The sequence below is a fragment of the Cryptomeria japonica genome, chromosome 1, assembly GCF_030272615.1.
Source record: "Cryptomeria japonica chromosome 1, Sugi_1.0, whole genome shotgun sequence".
NCBI classification, from domain to species: Eukaryota; Viridiplantae; Streptophyta; class Pinopsida; order Cupressales; family Cupressaceae; genus Cryptomeria; species Cryptomeria japonica.
This window is the reverse complement of record NC_081405.1, coordinates 219,535,006-219,554,158: the sequence shown is the minus strand read 5'-3', so window position 1 is coordinate 219,554,158 and position 19,153 is coordinate 219,535,006. Positions and strand designations below refer to the sequence as shown.

General features: G+C 36.6%; 1 protein-coding gene across 3 annotated transcripts in view; it reads right to left on the bottom strand.

Moving 5' to 3' along the window:
* LOC131042897 (E3 UFM1-protein ligase 1 homolog) overlaps positions 1-19,153 on the bottom strand; it is a 251,377-nt gene that overhangs the window by 164,395 nt on the left and 67,829 nt on the right. For all 3 annotated transcript variants that reach the window (XR_009105331.2, XM_057976226.2, XM_057976225.2), the window contains exons 5-12: positions 18,582-18,647; positions 18,328-18,431; positions 13,970-14,063; positions 13,798-13,854; positions 10,806-11,265; positions 10,538-10,692; positions 10,034-10,099; positions 9,873-9,941 (exon numbers count right to left, since the gene is read on the bottom strand). Coding sequence is in view for 2 of the 3 variants with exons in the window: in XM_057976226.2 (XP_057832209.2) it covers positions 9,873-9,941; positions 10,034-10,099; positions 10,538-10,692; positions 10,806-11,265; positions 13,798-13,854; positions 13,970-14,063; positions 18,328-18,431; positions 18,582-18,647 (1,071 nt within the window). In the remaining variant the exon portion in view is untranslated. The remainder of the gene's footprint in view (positions 1-9,872; positions 9,942-10,033; positions 10,100-10,537; positions 10,693-10,805; positions 11,266-13,797; positions 13,855-13,969; positions 14,064-18,327; positions 18,432-18,581; positions 18,648-19,153) is intronic.

Genomic DNA, 19,153 nt, shown 5'->3' with positions numbered 1-19,153 from the left:
TCCTGACCCTTCCAAAGGGTCCAGAGCGAATTACATCCTAAACGCTATTTCTTGCCTTAGATGAAATTGCAAACCTGTTCATAGCCTGGAAAATGACCTGACTTTGCCTTGTGAGGTAGTTTGAAACTTAAAGATTGAGCAATTTGGCTTAGAAAAGGGAATTCGCTCCTGACCCTTCCAGAGGGTCCAGGGCAAAAATTTTATTTGAGCTTATTTTTCACTGACTTTGGCTAAATTGTGATGTGCAGGGCATCTTGGAGGAAAGATTGGACATCATTTGATACATTTGAAGATTTGAAAGCATGAGTAAATGAGGAATTTTGGCCAAGAAGGGTAATTTCGCTCCTGACCCTTCCAAAGGGTCCAGGGCGAAATTCCCAAATGCTCCTATTTTGCAGTGAAGAAGGTCAAGTCTGTGGCCTATTGAGATTGTTTTGACTTGGAAAAATGAAGGATTTTGCCTAAAACCTAATTTTCGCTCCTGACCCTTCCAAAGGGTCCAGAGCGAAAATCCTCAAAGTCATCCTTTCTTCCGAATTTTGAGCTAAAACCAAGCTTAGACATGGGTGTGAGAGGGCTTTTTGAATTGCCTTAGAGTGAAATTGAGTTGCCAAAAATGCAAGTTTTGATGCCAAGAGGGAAATTCGCTCCCGACCCTTCCAAAGGGTCCAGAGCGAAATTTCCAAATCCTCCTATTTTCCTTGCAGTTCAAGACAAGATTTTGCTTTTCAGGACTTGGATGGGAGTGAGGCAAGTTGTTCTATGCCTTGGAAATGATTTGAAGTTGAAAAAGTGAAGGAATTGCCCAAAAACCTAAAGTTCGCTCCTGACCCTTCCAAAGGGTCCAGGGCGAAAATCCTTCAAACACCTATTTTGCCTTGCAATAACAAACCAAGCATGCATGAAGTGAATGAAGGGGATCATTGCCTAACCTTGTGAGGTGGATTGGAGTTAAAATGATGAAGGAGTAAGCCTAGACAAGAAAAATCGCTCCTAACCCTCCCAGAGGGTCCAGGGCGAAAATTCTAAAACCTATCTTTTCCTCCAATGTTTGAGCAAAGCTAAGCCTAGGCATGAGTTTAAAACGATGTTTGGATTGCCTTAAAGTGAAGTGGGATCGTTAAGAGTGAAGATTTTGAGGCCAAGAAGGAAATTCGCTCCTGACCCTTCTAGAGGGTCCAGAGCGAAATTTTCAAGTTCTCCCCTAATTTTGCAAAATTAAGACAAAATCTTGCTATTCATGACTTAGGTGGGAGAAGGACATGATGTTTTATGCCTTAGAAGTGATTTGAAGCTAAAGGAATGAGGGAATGTGCCTAAAAACTCAAAGTTCGCTACTGACCCTCCCAAAGGGCCCAGGGCGAAAATCATAAAGTCAACATATTCCTTCTAAGTTTTTGCTAAGGCAAGGATACACCAAGGTTGAAAAGGCCTTTGAGACCACTTGTGAGTAGATGCTTGTTTCAAAAAATGATGATTCTAGGCCAAGGAAGAAAAATCGCTCCTGACCCTTCCAGAGGGTCTAGGGCAAAAATTTGAAAAACTCCTATTTTACCTTGCAGGGGCAAGCCAAACTTGGGTGGAGTGAATAAGGAAGAACATTGCCTAGCTAAGAGTGAAAGATTCAACAAAAGTTGATAAAGGAGTAGGCCTAAGGAGGGAAAATCGCTCCTGACCCTTCCAAAGGGTCCAGGGCGAAAAACCCTAAATCCACCCTTTTTTCCAAGTTTTGAATGAGACTAAGCTTGGACCTCAGTTAAAGATGCCATTTGGAATGCCTTGGTGAGGTTTTGGATGTATAATAATGAGAATTTTGAGCTCAGGAGAGAATTTCGCTCCTGACCCTTCCAGAGGGTCCAGAGCGAAATTCCCTAAAATGCAATTTTTTCCTTCAAGTTTTGATGAGCTAACCCAATGATGGAAGGAAATGGACCCTGGAGATTGCCTTGGAGGAGTTTAATGATTAAGCTAAGGTGAATTCTGGCCTAGATGGAGAAAATCGCTCCTGACCCTTCCAGAGGGTCCAGGGCGAAATTTACATTTTCACCTAATTACTCATGAGAAATGATTAAAAATTGAAATGCAATACCTTGATTAGGCCAAAACAAACATAAGCTTGCCTTCCAGGAGATTTTGGAGTGAAGGGAATGAGGTGTTCAAGTCTTAAATTGAAAAATCGCTCCTGACCCTTCCAGAGGGTCCAGGGCGAAATCATTAACAAGCTTCACTAGGCCTCAATCCAACCTTGATATTCCCCAAATCACCAAATTTGCTAAATTCGAAACATTTGGGAGGAATAAATTAAATTCGCATTAATTAAAGGCATTTTTAATTTAATAAATTAATTTTTAGGCCTTAAAATAATTAAAAAATTTACTTTGGAGGCATTAAAATTAATTTTAAAAATTAAAAAATACAAATTGAGCGCTCAAAAATCATTATTATGCCTTTATAGGCAGGTCGGCCACCTTTTCAAGGAATTTTTATTTATTTTTACCCCTATTTGCCAAGTCGGCCTTGAAGGAATTAGGGTGAGCACCCTATATAAGAGGGGAGTGTTGTTTTAAATTTCAAATCATTCATTCATTCCTTCTTATGCGAATTTAAAGGAGCAGATTGGAGGAGCGAAATCTAGCAGATTGGAGGCGAATTTCTTAGCAAGTTGGGAGATAATTTCCAGATTTTGAAGTTGTTTGAAGGTAAATTTCCAGATTTTGAGAACCTAGTGGAAGGCGAACTTCTTTTGAAGGTTAATCAAGACAATTCATCCAAGAAGGCCAGCAATTCAATCCTTATCCAGCAAGATCTGATTTTGTTTCTTCCATTCACCAAGGTTCATAGTTAGGCTTTCAAAGGAGAAGGTATGAGTAATCAAATTATTTGAAGTTCTTATTCAAGGCTTGTTTTAATTTCATAGCATTTTTGTTAGAAAAGGGTCTAAGTCTTGAAAGTTTGATTCTATTCATAATTAATTGAGAAAAGAGGAATTCTAGATTTATCATTAATATCTTAAATCTTCCCTTTGAAGAGTCTTAATTTCTACACTTTAAGGTATGATGCTTAAAGACTAATTTTGAAATTTTTGTGTAGGCATCAAATGGCAACCCCCAAAGCCAGAGGATCTACTAGTCGGCAGGCTCTCATTAAGGAAGATTAGAGAGGTGACGAGTTGGAGACCAGGATCGTGTCCAAGTGGAGTAATATCGGAGACACCAACTTAGGAAACTTCAATGTGAAGAAGTTTCGAGAGGTCCCCTACATTGGCAAGCCATCAACTGTTGCGAAAAAGATAATTGAAAGTGGCATCATCAAGGCTGCAGGTTTCCCTCCCGCCGTCAAATGTCATGAGTTGATGATCGAGTGTGCCCGCCACTATGACTCACAATCAAGGACGATCGTATCCAAAGACGGGAACATCTTAGCTTACCTTTCAGAGGAAGCTATAAGCGAAGCTCTTCATCTTCCGGACCATAAAGATATGATTTACAAAAGCCTAGAAGGAGCGAGGTCGATCTATGAAGATGATCCTGAGACTTGTCTGAATCTCATCAATAAGAATTGGTTGCTCAAAAATCGGCCTCGCCTGAATAAGATTCCCAATACACCGCATAGGATCGACTTCCAAGAGGAATACAGAGATTTGATAACTTTGCTCAATCGAGTTACAAGGGATCCTCAAGCCGCCTTCTTCGAAAAGTGGATGTTCTTCTTCATTCAAATGATAGTCCAAGGAAAGGGAATGCTTCATTGGGCCAGAATCATTAGCAATTGTTTGGATGTGCAGTTGAGAAGGTTAAGACCCACCAAATCATTCCACATGAGCTCATATGTTATATATGCCTTAATCAGGAGTTTCGAGTATGCAGGGCTACCTCACAGAGGAGTGATCGGAAGAGGACCCGGAGAAATGAGAGTTTGTGATTCTTATGTTCATCTGCATCATCCGCCTAGAAGTGACTACAAGTTAGTCAATGACACCTTCACGATGAACATTACCAGGATATTGCAAGGTGGGATTCACAATCGACTATCTCTGGATGCACAGGAGCTTGTGAAGAAGTATGGTGCATGGTTCATCCAGTTTCAAAAATTCACATACATCAGGGTTCATGGGTGTCCTTCACCTCCCTACATGCTGCCAAGGTATCCAACAAACAGAATAATACTACTTGAGGTGACCAGACAATTGGCAGCTTATGCGAAGGCATCCAAACACAAGCATGGAAATGGAATTCCCGTGCCCATCATATTGGGGAATTCAGTTGAGGTGTGTCCTAACACTCAAGCCTCGGAGGATGCAGAGAAGGAATTATCTTTATACTCATTATCATTCTTTGCCTCGTGGGAGAATTTTGATCCTCATGGTTATATGGAGGAGACAATCGGCAGGAAGTACAAGCATGAGTTTCAGGTGGAGGATTTTTGGATGAATCTCCCAAGTGATTTAGAGGTTAAAAGAAAGATGCATTCCAGGCTATCCTTAGATCTCATCAGGAAATGCAAAATTTATAGAGTAGCCGATCAAGCCCAAGATAACGATAGATACCTCCAGTCGTCCTATGAGAAAGAAGACAAAGAAGTGAAGATAGATTGGAATGAGCCCGAGGTTTTAGACTTGAGAGCTTTGATGGCCCCCGTTTTATCCTGCACTCGCATATGGGTGGATGTACAGCATCAGAAGTTGAAAGAGCAGAATGTATCAATGACATTCACTTTGGAGGCAAGACCAAAGGAAGGAGGAGCAAGTGTGAGTGAGAATACTTCTCATCCCAAGGGCTCAAAGAGGAAAGAAAGACCTGAGAAAAGGGAACCCTCCAGGAAGAAGCAGAAAACCAATCCTGATCACCCACCAAGCACATCTTCTCGACATGAAAAGAAGGAAAGTCAAGGAGAAGATCAGGAGAACATGGTATATGAAATTGATGAATCTATGGAATCCATGGTACAAAATGACAAGCCAAAAAAGGGACAGACACCTCAGCAGTCGTCGAGTCAATCTCCCCAAGTTGATGCTAATGAGCTACATGAAGAGAAGAATGATGATGATGATGAAGCGACATCTCCTTTCCGAGAGGATAGACCACTGCTTAAAGAAATACAAGTAAGGGAAACAAGATCCGCCATTCCGGATTGGTTAAAAGAGAGACTGACAAGGGTAGTTGTGGTTGAAGAGGAAGAAGATGTATTTGATTTAGAAAGCCTTATAGGAAACTCTCAAGAGGTAATGGAAAAGAAGAAGGCCACAAAGATGTCCAAGGTAATTAGAGATGAGACAAGATCCAGGAAATTGCAAATAGCTACACCAGTGGTGGACAAATATGAGGGTGAGATTCTTGCGGATGAGTATGATTTAGAAACATTTGAGCTTGGTCCACTTACCTCCGAGCAAGCAATGGAAGAAGCAACCAATTCATTTGAAGCACTTAAAGATAAACTTAAAGAAGAAATGGAAAAGAATAAGAGGCTTGAGAGGGAGGTCAATGCTTGGAGAAGCTATTTTAGTCATCTCAATCAGCCCTTGAGACGTCAGGATCCAGCAGTATCCCCTTTACAAGCACTCCCTCTTGAATCAGTGGGTGAGGCAGAAAGGGTCAGGAGCTTGGTTCAGCTTATGAGCTCTCGGATTGATAAATCCCACACGGTAGCCGTTGAATTCGCAACAAGAATGATAAAAACAGTTCATCGAGCTATCCAGGTCCTTGAGATTATCCATAATCTAATGATAACTGTAGCTGCATTCACTCACACTAGAGATGTTATCATTCCTGTCCTACAAGTGATAAGACAAACATCAAGACGGACTCTGGCACAAGAAAAGATAATGGATGGAGGAACCCATAATCTCCTACAGTGGTCAACTCTGCTCCAGATGAAAGAGGTCCTTTTTGAGGACATCAACACTAGATGCAGTCAAGTTGAAGGTATCATTCATCCAATTCAAGATAAGGTGTTTGAGGTGTTGTGTACCATTCTTGGCAGGCGGATCGAGATTGAGACAAATGTGGACATCCAAGAGTTGGAGGAGAGAGTCAAGGTTATCTTTTGCAAAGAGGAGAACATCATCACAGATAAGCAACGCGATCAAATGTACACTACTATGTTCTTGATTGAGAAGACCAAAGAACTTGAACCTGGATGGGAGACAGCTCTTCTCATTGCTTTCAATCAAGTCCTTCACTTGGAAGAACGAATGAAGAATCTTCCTGAGATTCCCATTGCTTAGATTGAGAGAATTGTGTCCAGATTCATTGAATATGCTAGGAAAGAGCATAGGAAAGGGAGCAACATTCTAGATGAAAAGTTGTTTTAGGATGATGTGGCAGCTTAATTTCTATTGGTCTATGTTTCCTCAATATTTGTGCCAGTTAATTATTGGCTATGCATTTAATGATGTTTATCTAAATGGGGACCTTTTTGTAACAAACCTTAATTAGGGTTTAGGTGTCAAAATCTCAGTCGTTGATCTTCTTTTGATCTGGGCCATTCATTGTATTTGAGGATGCTATATATACCCTCACTCATTTTCATTTTGATATATAGAAGTTAGAAAAAAAAAGGAGAGAGAGCTTAGAGAGAAAAAGTAATTGTGTAGCAAGCTTGAGTAGTGAAGAAAGAATTTTGAACAATTGTTGTCTATTTGGCTTTGAGATCAATAAAATATTGAAGTTATGGTGTTTTATTGCAATACTTGTGGCTATCTTCATGATTGTTTATTTTCTTGAATCACTCTCAGTTGAAGTAGTATTTAAGTTTAAGTTGGAAGGACTAAGTGTTGTGCTTGATCTTTGGTGAGATTCACGTTCCAAACCACTAGCTTCTTACTGATTGTAAGGACGCCTTGTGTGGTCAACTGGAAATATTGAGATTGCTTAAAATTTCAATCATTTTGGAAGTATTGATATGTATCCCTATGATAGTATCTATATCCTTGATGATTTGAAAGCTACTGAATCACCTTAGAAGATCACATCAATTCCAGTAGAGTTGTAATTTCTTGGCGATACTGAAATTGGTAAAATCTTACCAAGTCTAGCCTTCATTGAGTCATTCTTAGGATTAGATTAGCATTCATTCCTTGAAACCCTTATCCTTTTGGCATTTTTTGAAAATCTATTAGTGTTAGGAAAATCCTGTTCCTGCAGTCGAAAAGAGAGTAACACGGACAAGCTTTCTCTGAAAGTACGTAAGGCCCCTTGAAGAAACAGCATATACAATGACCACTAGTGCTTATCCACACGTAGAGATCCTGCAACGAAGAACCTTGAAGTCATCCTGATTGATCCTTTTCGCGACATCTTCAGCATTCGAAGGCTTTAATCAAGAGAGGATAAGGTACCTTTTGGGTATTTTATTTTGTGTTTGGTGGTGTACAAAATACACATCAACAATACCCTCCCTTAATGGTCATTTTACAAACAACCCTGCAATAGCCTTGACATAATCTGCAAGTCATTTGGCCATGAATACATAGAAGGCTGCCCCCTTCTCCTTTGAATGCTCTACAACATGAGCCTACTAGTGAGACCCTCCCTAGTTGGATTTTTATCAGCCAACCACTTTCTACAAAACTTCTTCGTATGACCAAGTTTACCACAATTTGTTTACCTCTGAATGCCTTCCAACATGATGTTGGATAACGAAGCCATCCCTCCCTCTATCTAGAAACATGGAAACTGAGATCAGCTTCTTAAAAAAATTGATTTTCATTAATAAAAATTTGGCAAAAAAAGTTGTTGTAAGACAGCACCACGATTTTGTGGAAAAATCATCAAACCTTCGATGCAATGTTGAAAGCACACACTATTTTGTGAAAAAAAATGGCAAAAATCTTCGATTTGTGGATAAACAGTAAAAAAGGCCATGATTTTTTGGGAAAAAATCATGCAAAAACCCTCCACAATTTTTTTGGAAAAAAAAATTCAAAAACCCTTCACAACTTTTTTTTGGAAAATAATTTGAAAAACCCTTTGTAATTTTTTTTTGGAAAAGAATTTGAAAAACCCTTCATAATTTTTTTTTTGGATAAAAAATTGAAAAACCCAGTCACCAAGCTTCTGAAACATAAACACAGTTGTATTCAAAAACTATAAAACTATAAAAAAAAATGTACAAATCGCACGAAAAAATAGTAGAGCCCATGATTTTCAAAAAACTGTATGAAATCTTGCCAGACCAAAACCCTAATTGTGTGCAGCACAAGCAAAACTCTCCCAAAAAAACCACAATTTCTTCAAAAAAATTGTGAAAAATTGGAAACTATCACGCAAAACACCACACCCATGATTTGCGATCAAAGACCCGCATCCGCCACGATTGCAAACAAAAATGCATAAAAAAATCTGTGAGTTAAAGGAACAACTTCCAAAAAAAAAGCGTCTGCAAGTTTGAAGCAAAAGAGACCCACGATCTTCAGTGAAAAAATTGGCGATTTTGAAGAACTCCAGCCCATGAATTTTACAAGAAAAAATTCTCGATTTTTTTCAAAAAAAAAAGAGTCAATAAACCCATGAATTTGCAGTCTTCTGAAACAAAACTTTCAGGTTACCCACAATCTTCAATATTAAAAGCCCACGATTTTATTTAAAAAATAGTCAAAACTTCTAAAAAATGTTTGACAAATTTTCAAGAAAGGAACCCATGAATTTTATTACAAAAAATTCACCAAAAACTGAAACCCTTGATTTTACTTAAAAAGTTCGAGCAAAAAAATTCTAGGTAAAGACCATAAATTTTTTATTAAAAAAAATCGTCAAAAAAGAACCTATACTCTGATACCATGAAATGATAATTGATTGATCTATTAAACAAAGGAGAGGAATACTCCTTATATAGAATATTACAAGAGGATCTTTCCATACCAAAAACGATCGAAAACAGAAACAAGAAAGGAAACATTCTAAAAAGAAACTAAACAACTAAGCTGACCATTATAGCAATTTTACAATATTACTTAATAAATAGCTTTTAATAATTTATATTTTTTAATGCTCAAAGATTTTGTCGAGGGGCAAGTCAACTTTACTCTTTGGCCTTCCAAGTCATTTCTAAGTCCAAAAAAAATGTGAGTTTGAATGCATTTAGTTTATTATCACTCTGAATAACATGATTTTAAATTGTACATTTCCAAATGATTTCCTGTGTGCGACTTCCATAAATGTTACACTATCCAAGAATCCCCTTTCTTATATAGGATGTCCACACGAGTTGGTTATCTACCAATAGCATTTACGAACAAGGAATAATATTTCAACTGGAGAAATTTACTGTCAAGCATCGCCTGTATTAACACCTCCAGCACCTTCCATCAAGTAGAACACAGCTCCAACACCTAGAGTATGTAGTGAGGCTCTAGTATTCTATATATTAGGAGAAAAAAGTTTTAGTACCTTGCAAGGCGTATTATTGTTTATTACAGTTACTGCATGACTATTAAGTGATAAAGCAGAAAGTGGATATTTTAGAATATAGTTGTATACTGTACATGAAGAAGAGTAATCACACCACTCAAATGTAATAGGAGACATGACAACTACAGTATGACCTTATTAGTATATCATTTATGCAGACCTGAAAGTTCTTAAAGCCAAATTACTCCAAGGTTCCCCTGCAGCTGGGGGAACTACACTAGTTAGTGAAAATCATCTCCACCACACAAACCTCAAGTAATCATTTTCCTAAAATAATAATAATGTTAACTACTCCTAATAAGAACAACTACTCTAATTTTGCCAATAAATTGATGTCCCCCATAAGAGAGTTACATCATTAGAACAGAAATACTGCTAATTTTGCATAATTTTTAATTTATAATGCGCTGTATTGATCCAATCTATAAATAGAATACTACTGAATACAAAGACATAGATAATTACCAGTGTTGACAGAATCCTGTCTACCATTTCTGTAGCTGTAGTTCGTAGCAAATGCCTATGTAGAATAACCTGGTAAGATAGCACATTAGAAATTTTCTAGTTATGATGATAGCAAGTATTAAAAAGTATTATTAATAAATGAAAATTTAGAAAGGACTCACGGAAGTTGAAGGATCATCCTCAAACAAATCCAATGCCTTTTCAAATAACTGAAAATTTATGTAAGCCTGGAAAATGGAAACAGAAGATATAATCCCAGTGAATTTTCATGCATAAAATGAGAGAAAAGTCTTGGGTAATTACAGTAATTATCCTCGTTCTTTGTTATTAAATTGAATCTATCTATTCTATTCAAACCGATATTGTGTGAGCATGCAAAGTCCCTATGCACAAAGTATGTGTCTTTGAACTGATAATATATTGAATTAGAATATAATAATAAAATATGGTGAAAGAAGTGCACATATATAAATTAACATGGACAATCCGTACGCCAGAAACATGAAAGTTTAGACAACCAATTGCATTATTGATCGAAGTTGAAAGTGAAAATGAAACAACATTGGCAACAACCCATGCCTTTTTTTGCTCATCCCATGGTTACAGGAAATTGACTAATCAAGATGGCTGTGCACTGAAAGTCCAGAAATGACAAACACACTAACCTCATCTAGGTATAGCTGTAATTTATCTAAAACATGCCGTCTTTTCTCAGAATTTGCTGCCATTATGGCTTGTTTTCTGGCTTTCCAAGATGCAGTCAACATAGGTCTCAAATGCATCACTAAAGATCTTGCCAATGTGTTTGTATCTTCTTGACCTGGGCATTAATCAAATGTACCCAGTAACACAAGATTTAAAGGCCTTATAATGTATATGCATGTTTCAGGACATAGAATCCACACAAAATTACTTTCATAAGAAGATACTCACCTGCTCCAGTACCTTCTAGATCTGGGTGCCAGTCCAAAAACCTCTCCAGTATCCATTCTTCTGATGGTAAATCAATCTCCTCACTCACAACTTTTTCTGATCCTTTATTATGATTAGACTTCGCTCCCCCTGCAGCTAATTTACTGTCTCCCTTCTTACTCTGCCTCTTCTTAACCTTGCTTCCTTTACTGTCTTGATTCTCATCAACATTGTCAACTATAGGTGACTTTGTAACACTTCCGCCCTTACCTTTCTTCTTCTTTGTTTCCTTATCTGCAATTTTTTCGTCAAAAACAGGGGAGTTGCCATTATTGAAATCAACTTTTGACAGCTGGCTTGCATCACTTCCAGTTTTAATGCCATCAGAATTTGAAGTCTGACTTCTATATACTTTTTGGGTGGAAACCATTTTATCTCTAATAAAGTGTTCAGCATGGTTTTCCAATTGCACAAACAAGACCTGATCACAAGAGAAAACAAAATCAGCATAGCATTAAAAAGCTTCTGGGTTTAGAAATAGCACTTTACACACAATAAATAAGTTATATCTTGAATCACTCTGACCTAACAAAAGCCTCTTAGAGCCTTGAACATTTTTCCACAGAAAAGACAAATCCAATGACATGCCCTAAATGAAGAGAACAATTTGACTCCTTTTAATAAAACTTAATAAATTTACAATGGATGCTGGGTCAAAAAAGGTACTTTCTATGTAAAGAAGAAATATGAGACCTCTTTGGCATATATTGCCCTTGAATTTCACTCAGAGATAACAAAGAACCTCATCAAGAATCAGTGGGAAGGTTGCCCTTTCTATGCTGCTAAACCAAATATTTGGCTCTACACTCTCCTATTTTACTATATTGTTTCCTAGATTTAGCTTTAGATTTTTTTACTTTTTGTTCTTAGAGTTCATTTGAACACTCTAATTAATTTTTTAAGTTTTCAGTTTCTTTGAATCCCATTAACCTACTTTGCTCATTCATAGACATTAATATGATTTCTCTTTCTTTCTCTACTTCCTTTTATAGAAGTTCTGCTATGGTGATGTCATTTCCATGAGTTGTGATTATTTCTTTCTTTCTCCTTTATAAGGAACTTCCAGCAAACTAATGTGCTTTCCTTGTTAGTCAAGATCATTGTTTGCATACGAATCAACTCAGACTCAGCAGACAAAAAATTTCTGGCATGGCAAAAACTCAACAAAACCAAACAACTTAAATATTCAAATGTCTTAAGAAAGACAAATTTTATGCAAAATACAATTACAAAATGTATCAAATGAGCCTATAAAATATTGGGAAGTGTTTTCAATTAGATTTGAATACAAATAGAGTACAAAATTACATGATCATGTGAATACAACACTCAGCGGATAACTATTATGAATTTATGACGATTGTCTTTAAAAATCATCATCATAAATTGCATTCTATGCAAGTTACAAATTACAATAATTTACTATTTCCTCTTCCTCATTCTAGTGAAAAAATGGGCAGTGGAACTATTCCTCACTCAAGTGTGGCTCCTTGCTTGACGTAGATTTATATTGTATTTTTTTAAAGTAGTCTGGAAAGATTTCCAAGAAGGGTGTTAAGTGAATGGGATGGGTATGGAGCAGAAGTGCAAAGGGAAACCCATAGAACTTCTAAAGTTGGTTGTTGTGGGAAGTTCAAGTTTATTACTGGAAAACACAATGTCCTACCCATGAAGTAGAAAATACAGTAGCTCTTAATTATAAGTCAATAAAGTTACTTCCTACAATTGATGTGAAGCTGTGCCACGTCAAGGTATAGTGTAGACGAAAGACAAATTGGAGGGAGTGATAACCAGTTTCATGTTTCACTTTTCATTCAAGTGGCTGTTATACAGCTGCTTGGCCTAGCAGGAGCCCAAAGAAAGAAAACAATATGCCTTCAACCGAGAAATCAATACAAAAGAAAGAGAGATGCAACAAAATCAACATAGATTTATAGAATACTGCCTCATCGAAGGAACAAATTCAAACTCACATATGAGGATTATAAAATAACAATGAATAGATTAAAGAAAAACTGAACCAAGCTTCAGCTGTTGGCATCTAGGGACAAAACAGAACACAAACCCATGTTTTTTTCAGCATCTGGACCAGGTATGCACATCCTGTCCATGTCCTGTGAGTCTTAGGGTCAGGCTCGATGAGTACTCATGAAAGTTCAGTTCTAAAACTCACTGATTACCTGCCCTCTATGAATCACAAATTTTTACAGAAGAAATTTGGAAACTTGATGGCAAAAAGACCAAGCAAATACTCAGCGACAAAATAACCCTGCAAGTACTTGACAATTCACAAGTAATTAACTATGGTCAAGATACACATTACGACAACATCTTGGAGATAACGAAAGGGTATTCATTCTTCTCTTTAGACCATCTGAAGCTCAAGATTCTCCTTTCTTTCCTTGCTCGTTGTGATACACATGTCAGGAAAGTTAGGATCTTACATCAATAACAAGGAAAACACAGTTGCCTTTGGCGTCCCATATCCTAGGAATCTCAGCACAATCCACCAAAAGTGTATAGCTAAAAATTAAGTGTCACAAAGCAATCTTGGTATCAAGATTACCAGGATTAGTATTTTAGTTATTGTAGCTTATAATATTTTACTAACTGGGCAAGGTTAAACAATACCGAGATGAAAATACTATGAGGTAACTCACTACAAAGAAGCACGGAACACTTTTTTCTGGAAGTTAATGGACTTGCACTGAAGATTTAAGTGTTCTGAAAGGATAAAGATGGAAGTTGAAGCAATTCATATGTTTTGAAGTTTGCAACTATTTGAGATTACTTTATATTTTTATAGTTCTTGATAGTGAACCTACCAAGTTCATTTTAAAAAATGCATTGAGCTGCATCTAAATACAAATGAAAGTTGTTGGCTGGAGTTAATCAATATTGTGTGTGCACATGTGTGTAAGCAATGTTATAAACGACTAGATACGCTACTCACCTTCACAAATTCACTACTCACAACACATGTATCTGCCAAAACAGTTGCCACTGTATCCTGCATACCAGCCAGTTCAGGAATACCATGAAGATGTATAAAAAAATCCAACAAGACTGTTAGTAACATCCAAAAACATAGATACCTCATACCAGCATTTCAAATAGATAATTACCTTCAAAGCCTTCTGAACAGAAGGACATAAGCCTAACAGCTTAGCAGCATCCTGAGTCCCAAAAGAGGCAGGCAGAATAGAAAGACAGTCAAACCTGTAATGGATAACAAGTAATAACAAAAGTTAGTCAGAAAGAGGAGTATGTTTTATACATCCAACCTTTAAATGCTTGAAATTTGGGAGATTTAAAATTTAAGAGGTAAATGTAGATTTTCCTGAAGATTAGAGATAATCATTTTTCCTCAATAGAAACAGACTAATATGAGTGCATATCTGTTTGGATATTGCTAGATCTAGACTCCTAGCTATGCAGTTCCTTTGAAAATAATTTCATAGTTTTATTATTTTACTGTCACACCAAACTTACACCCATATTTGACACCAAAATAAGAAAATACTAACAACACAAAGTCAAAAGAAAGTATTCCTAGGAAACTTATCCAATAAGCTATTAGTTTCTCCTATTGATTTTATTTTTTAGTGTTTTTGATACTTGACTCTCAAATATGTATTTTTATTAGTGTTCCCTAGCTACATGCTCCCCCCAAAATTCCCACGCTTACGAGACAAGAACATCCCTAAGACATGAAGACTTGGAGGGAGCATTCCTCTGCCATCCCACCCCACTCTGCTCAAGACCCAAGGATGCTTCCAGAACATCCCCCTCAAGGAGGGGACATTTTTGGGATGGCCCCCTTGTCTGGGGACATCCAAGGACTCCAGGATATCTCTGAGACATCCAAGGGACCCCGAGGAGTCCTCCCAACTATCCCCAAGACTTCCAAGTGTTCCACATGGCAAGAAAATAAAAAGGTCAATATTTTTCAAAAATAAGTGTTTTTGATTTGTGTGCCACATAATTTAACCCTAATGGTCTATGGACTCCACCCAAACCCTAAGCATTCACAAAAAAAATTAAAATAGGCATCTAAATTCTAAGCCCAATTTAAAATCACCTCTAAGTTTTGGAATTAGTAAGGACATGGAGTTGCCAAAGAAAAAGTGATAAAATTGTGAAAATGGCATTCACCATGAAGGTTTGTGTGGTTTTAAAGACCTTAATTTGCACTTGGTGGTGGGGACTGGTCCCCTCAACCCCACCTATATTACGATAGGGAATTTGCAAGGCTTGCTGCCCCCCTCAATCCTACTAGGAGATTTGCCCCCAAATCTTCACCCACCATTATTAATGTTCAATGCAATCATTGCCATGTTTTTAATGTTTAGTAGTTTAAACCATAGAAGCAACAGTCTGATAAAAATCGTGATTATACCCGACTAATCCTAAATCCTGGAGCTAGCCGATTTATTCCCCAAAAAAATCCCAATTCACGAAAAAATCGTTGACCAGATTTTGACCCAAATTTTGATGATTTTTTGCATTTAAATCACGTTAAAATCATATCAAAAAATGGCAAAAAAAGTGAAAAAAATCATTGTAAAAACTTGCAAAACCCTAGAAAAACTCGTAATTACTGAATTGCTTAGAAATAGGGTTGATTAATGGGTGTAGTTGTTTGGTCTTTTGGAAGAGGAGAGGTACAACAGGTGCATCTAAGAAAAGTCCCCAAATGGATAGTATAGGAAAGAACACCTTATGAGTTGTACCATGAACCATCTATGTTCCTTCAAAAGTATGCAAAGATTGGTAACTTGGATTTACTGTAACAATCTAAGAGTAAAAGTTGGAGTTTCCTAACACAGCTATCACTCCTGCCCATTCATCTACCAACCATAAATTTATCTTATCTGGTGGAATGGGAAAAGTCATAGATTAATCCTTATCTTTCCTGTTTCATAGGAAGCTCCGACCTTAATCATTATAAATAGATGGAACCCTATAAATGGAAGGGGAAATATTTGTATATAGCTAATCTGAAGAAAAATTTGATAGAAATTCCATTTCTTTCTGCCACTCATTAATTTTGGTGTAAAATGTGAATTGTCACGAGTCTCAGTTCAATTGATGCTTGGAAACTAATTTAATTGTTGTTATTTTCATTTTCATGTATAATTTTGAATTAAAAACTTTATAGTTCTATTTACTTGTAATTTTTTCCAAACAATCAGTTACATATATGAGCACTACCGCATGATCTAGATAATTAGGGAATATAGTTATCTATTTTAATTGTTCAAAGTTTTGTTGTTGTAATGTCCCCTTCTTGAACCTAGTCAATTTGGTGTTTGGACTTTCTGTTAGCCTATTTCCAGGTTCCTATAGGCTAAAAGGAGTTGGTTAGGGGACTCAGTGCCCTGTGGAGAGCTCAAGCAGGTGATTTCAGTGTGTTCCAGCATAGTTCTAGTTTTAGCATATGCTATTTTTAGTAAGTGTCATTTTGGCACTTGGTCTCAACCTCTGTTTCCTCTCAGTTCAGAATGAAGTGTTTTCAATTTCAGTGCCTTGGTGAGTTCTAAGGTTCGATGAATAATATTTTATTTATTTCACTTCAGTGTTTTATAAAGCAACTTTATGAATTATGACTTAGGTGATAAAGTGCAAAAGTGTTCATAAAGTTCCCCAAAATGCTACACCTGGGGAAGGGGGACAAACATAAGTTTTAAAAAGTTTATTTTATGACCCCAAGAAGGGTGCGCCAAGGAGAGGATATTTTAATGTTTTAAAAGGTTAAAAGTGAGGGAAAGGGATTTAAATTCAAATTGGTGGCCCTAATTCTTCCCTCCACTCTATAAATGAGTGTTGAATCTCATTTTGAGTATTCTACATTGACAACTTAAGGAGACGCTGTTGGAATGAACTCAGACAGTTCTCTTGTTGCTGGTTGAAGACGTAAACCCTCTTCAGTGGTGAAATATCCACCCTAACTGGTTAGACTGTCAGACTTAGTTTTCCGTGATTTTGGCTTGTAGTTGATGATATGAGTTTCAAAATGACGAAGGTATTTGAGGTTTTCTGATGTGGGTATTCAGTTTTTGGTTTGGTGTGTTCATTTTGAGAATGTTGTTTGGTTTTGGTGGTGTTTGGTTGCTTTTTCAGTGTGTTGATCTCCATATTCCAGTGTTCCACGGGGATGCGTCTCCCCCCCCCCCCCCCCAAAAACCCACATCCCCCCGTCCCCAACGCCTGTGAAACATTGCCATTTTCAGAGTTGCAAAGAAACAATATTTTGTTCACATCTCTCAGAGGATGAGTTATTTAATCACTTATTTTATTCTGGATATTTAGTTCATTTGCTTCTTTTGATGACGTTTTGAATTCTTAGAGAAAATCGCCCTTCCGGGAAGGCCGTACTTCTTCCTCTTGGGCACATGGACTTTGTGAAAGCTAAAATCTGCACTTTCAGAAGATTGGAAACATCTAATTTTGGCGCCTAACACTGCAGATTGGAGATTGGTATAGCTAGAGCAGATTTGGTGAAGTTTTGAATATTTCAAAGGATATCTAGCACACCTGTGTCTCATTTTAACACCCAGATTTGGTTGCTGTTATTTCTGAGTGATAGTTTCGTGGTATAAAATCATTTCCAGGTCTGCAATATTAATTGTATTCTGATTTCAGATTGTATGCTGTGTTTACTCGTGAAATTAAAATGATTTTTTTGTTCTATGCAATTTGTGTTATATTGTCTTCAAATGCAATGTTTCCTATGACTGTTCTTAAATAGTGAATGAATTTGCAAAACAAAACAATCAGAAAACAGTCATATTGGCATTCCATACTTGCAAAAAAAATCAGGGGCGACCATTACAGTTCTTCAATATTTATGTATAATTCTTTATAATCTTGCAAAAGTTGTTAAGTTGGACTTTTATCATTCCTAATACAAGTCGTTATGCTCTTTCACCACATAATCATGTAGGCAATGCGATGTGAATTTTCATTTTCGTAACTCTAACAAATCTCTAAATGGAAAGTATCATATTTTTATTTTATCTGAACACTACAAAAAAATCCCCTTTAAGCAAATTTAATTTACTAGAATAAGTTAAACTCAGCTTCTCTAAAGCCTTTAGGTAGCCTGCAACAATATTTTTCTGAAATAAGAAGATTATTGATCACGTACTTTTGCCTGTGAATTTTTCCTGATCAATGAAAGATTGTCAAGGATTCATTCCATCAGGTTAGCAAAAAGTTAGATACCATTTGAGAGGATATAGCAGGAGGTGAACACATTTTTGTAAAGATGAATCAATAATAAACTACACAAGTTATCTAGGAGATCTTGGACAAAAATCACAATCCAGGTGAATAATTGATTAATCAGAAAAGGCAACAAAACGTAGTTCAGAAGCTCATTCTATATACCAGAAGAAGATATAAACAAAAATATTAGTCACAGTTTAGAGTTTATATTCTTAGTAAATTGTTTTTTATCACAAAGCCTTGCAATCCTTACCATCCCCCATTGTCAATAGCATCTTCTGCAGCAGCATCTAACATGCCAATCATTGAAGGGTGCACAAAGACTGTCTCCAGAGGTATGCCTTCAGGATATTTGGACTGAAAATGAAAACAGTACCCCTCAAATTTTAGACTTCTATGAGCAAGCTCATATTTCAGCATTCTTCTAAATTTCCAAGTACTTCAACAGGTAGAAAATTGCTCAATGATTGCACTGTGCAACACAGATATTTTGTAAATAATACCAACCTGTAAATATTGTTTAGGCTGAGGAATTGCAAGCTTGTGAAGAACATCGTAACCAATGAATGAATTCTGCAGGATAAATTTCACCTAATTGTTATCACAAGAATGTACAGGATGAAAATAAACTAGAAATCTCAAACAATTATGCAACAATCTAAAAAATAAGAATCTATACAAAAAATGATTTGACCATCAAAGTATGCAAGGTTTAGAAAAAGAAACAAATCAAGATCCATCACATTTATATTCTCACACGTGCCTGTTATGTATGTATTGAATAAGGGAGTTGATATATGGGTTAGTAACTTAGTAACATAATTGTCCAAAATACTCCAAATGATAGATTTGGGGAATAATTTCTTGTGGGTAAACATCAGTAGAGAGAATAATTTGTCGTGTAAATGATTAAGAGTTGCAGTGGTAGTTAAAGTGTCATGATATTATATAAAATATGTTACAAGAATATGAGTAATCATATGGTATTAATTAGAAAGTACATATCATTTTTCTCTGGGTTAGATAATAAAGTAACACATAAGTCCACATTTCTATATCTATTCTCTAACATAATGTAT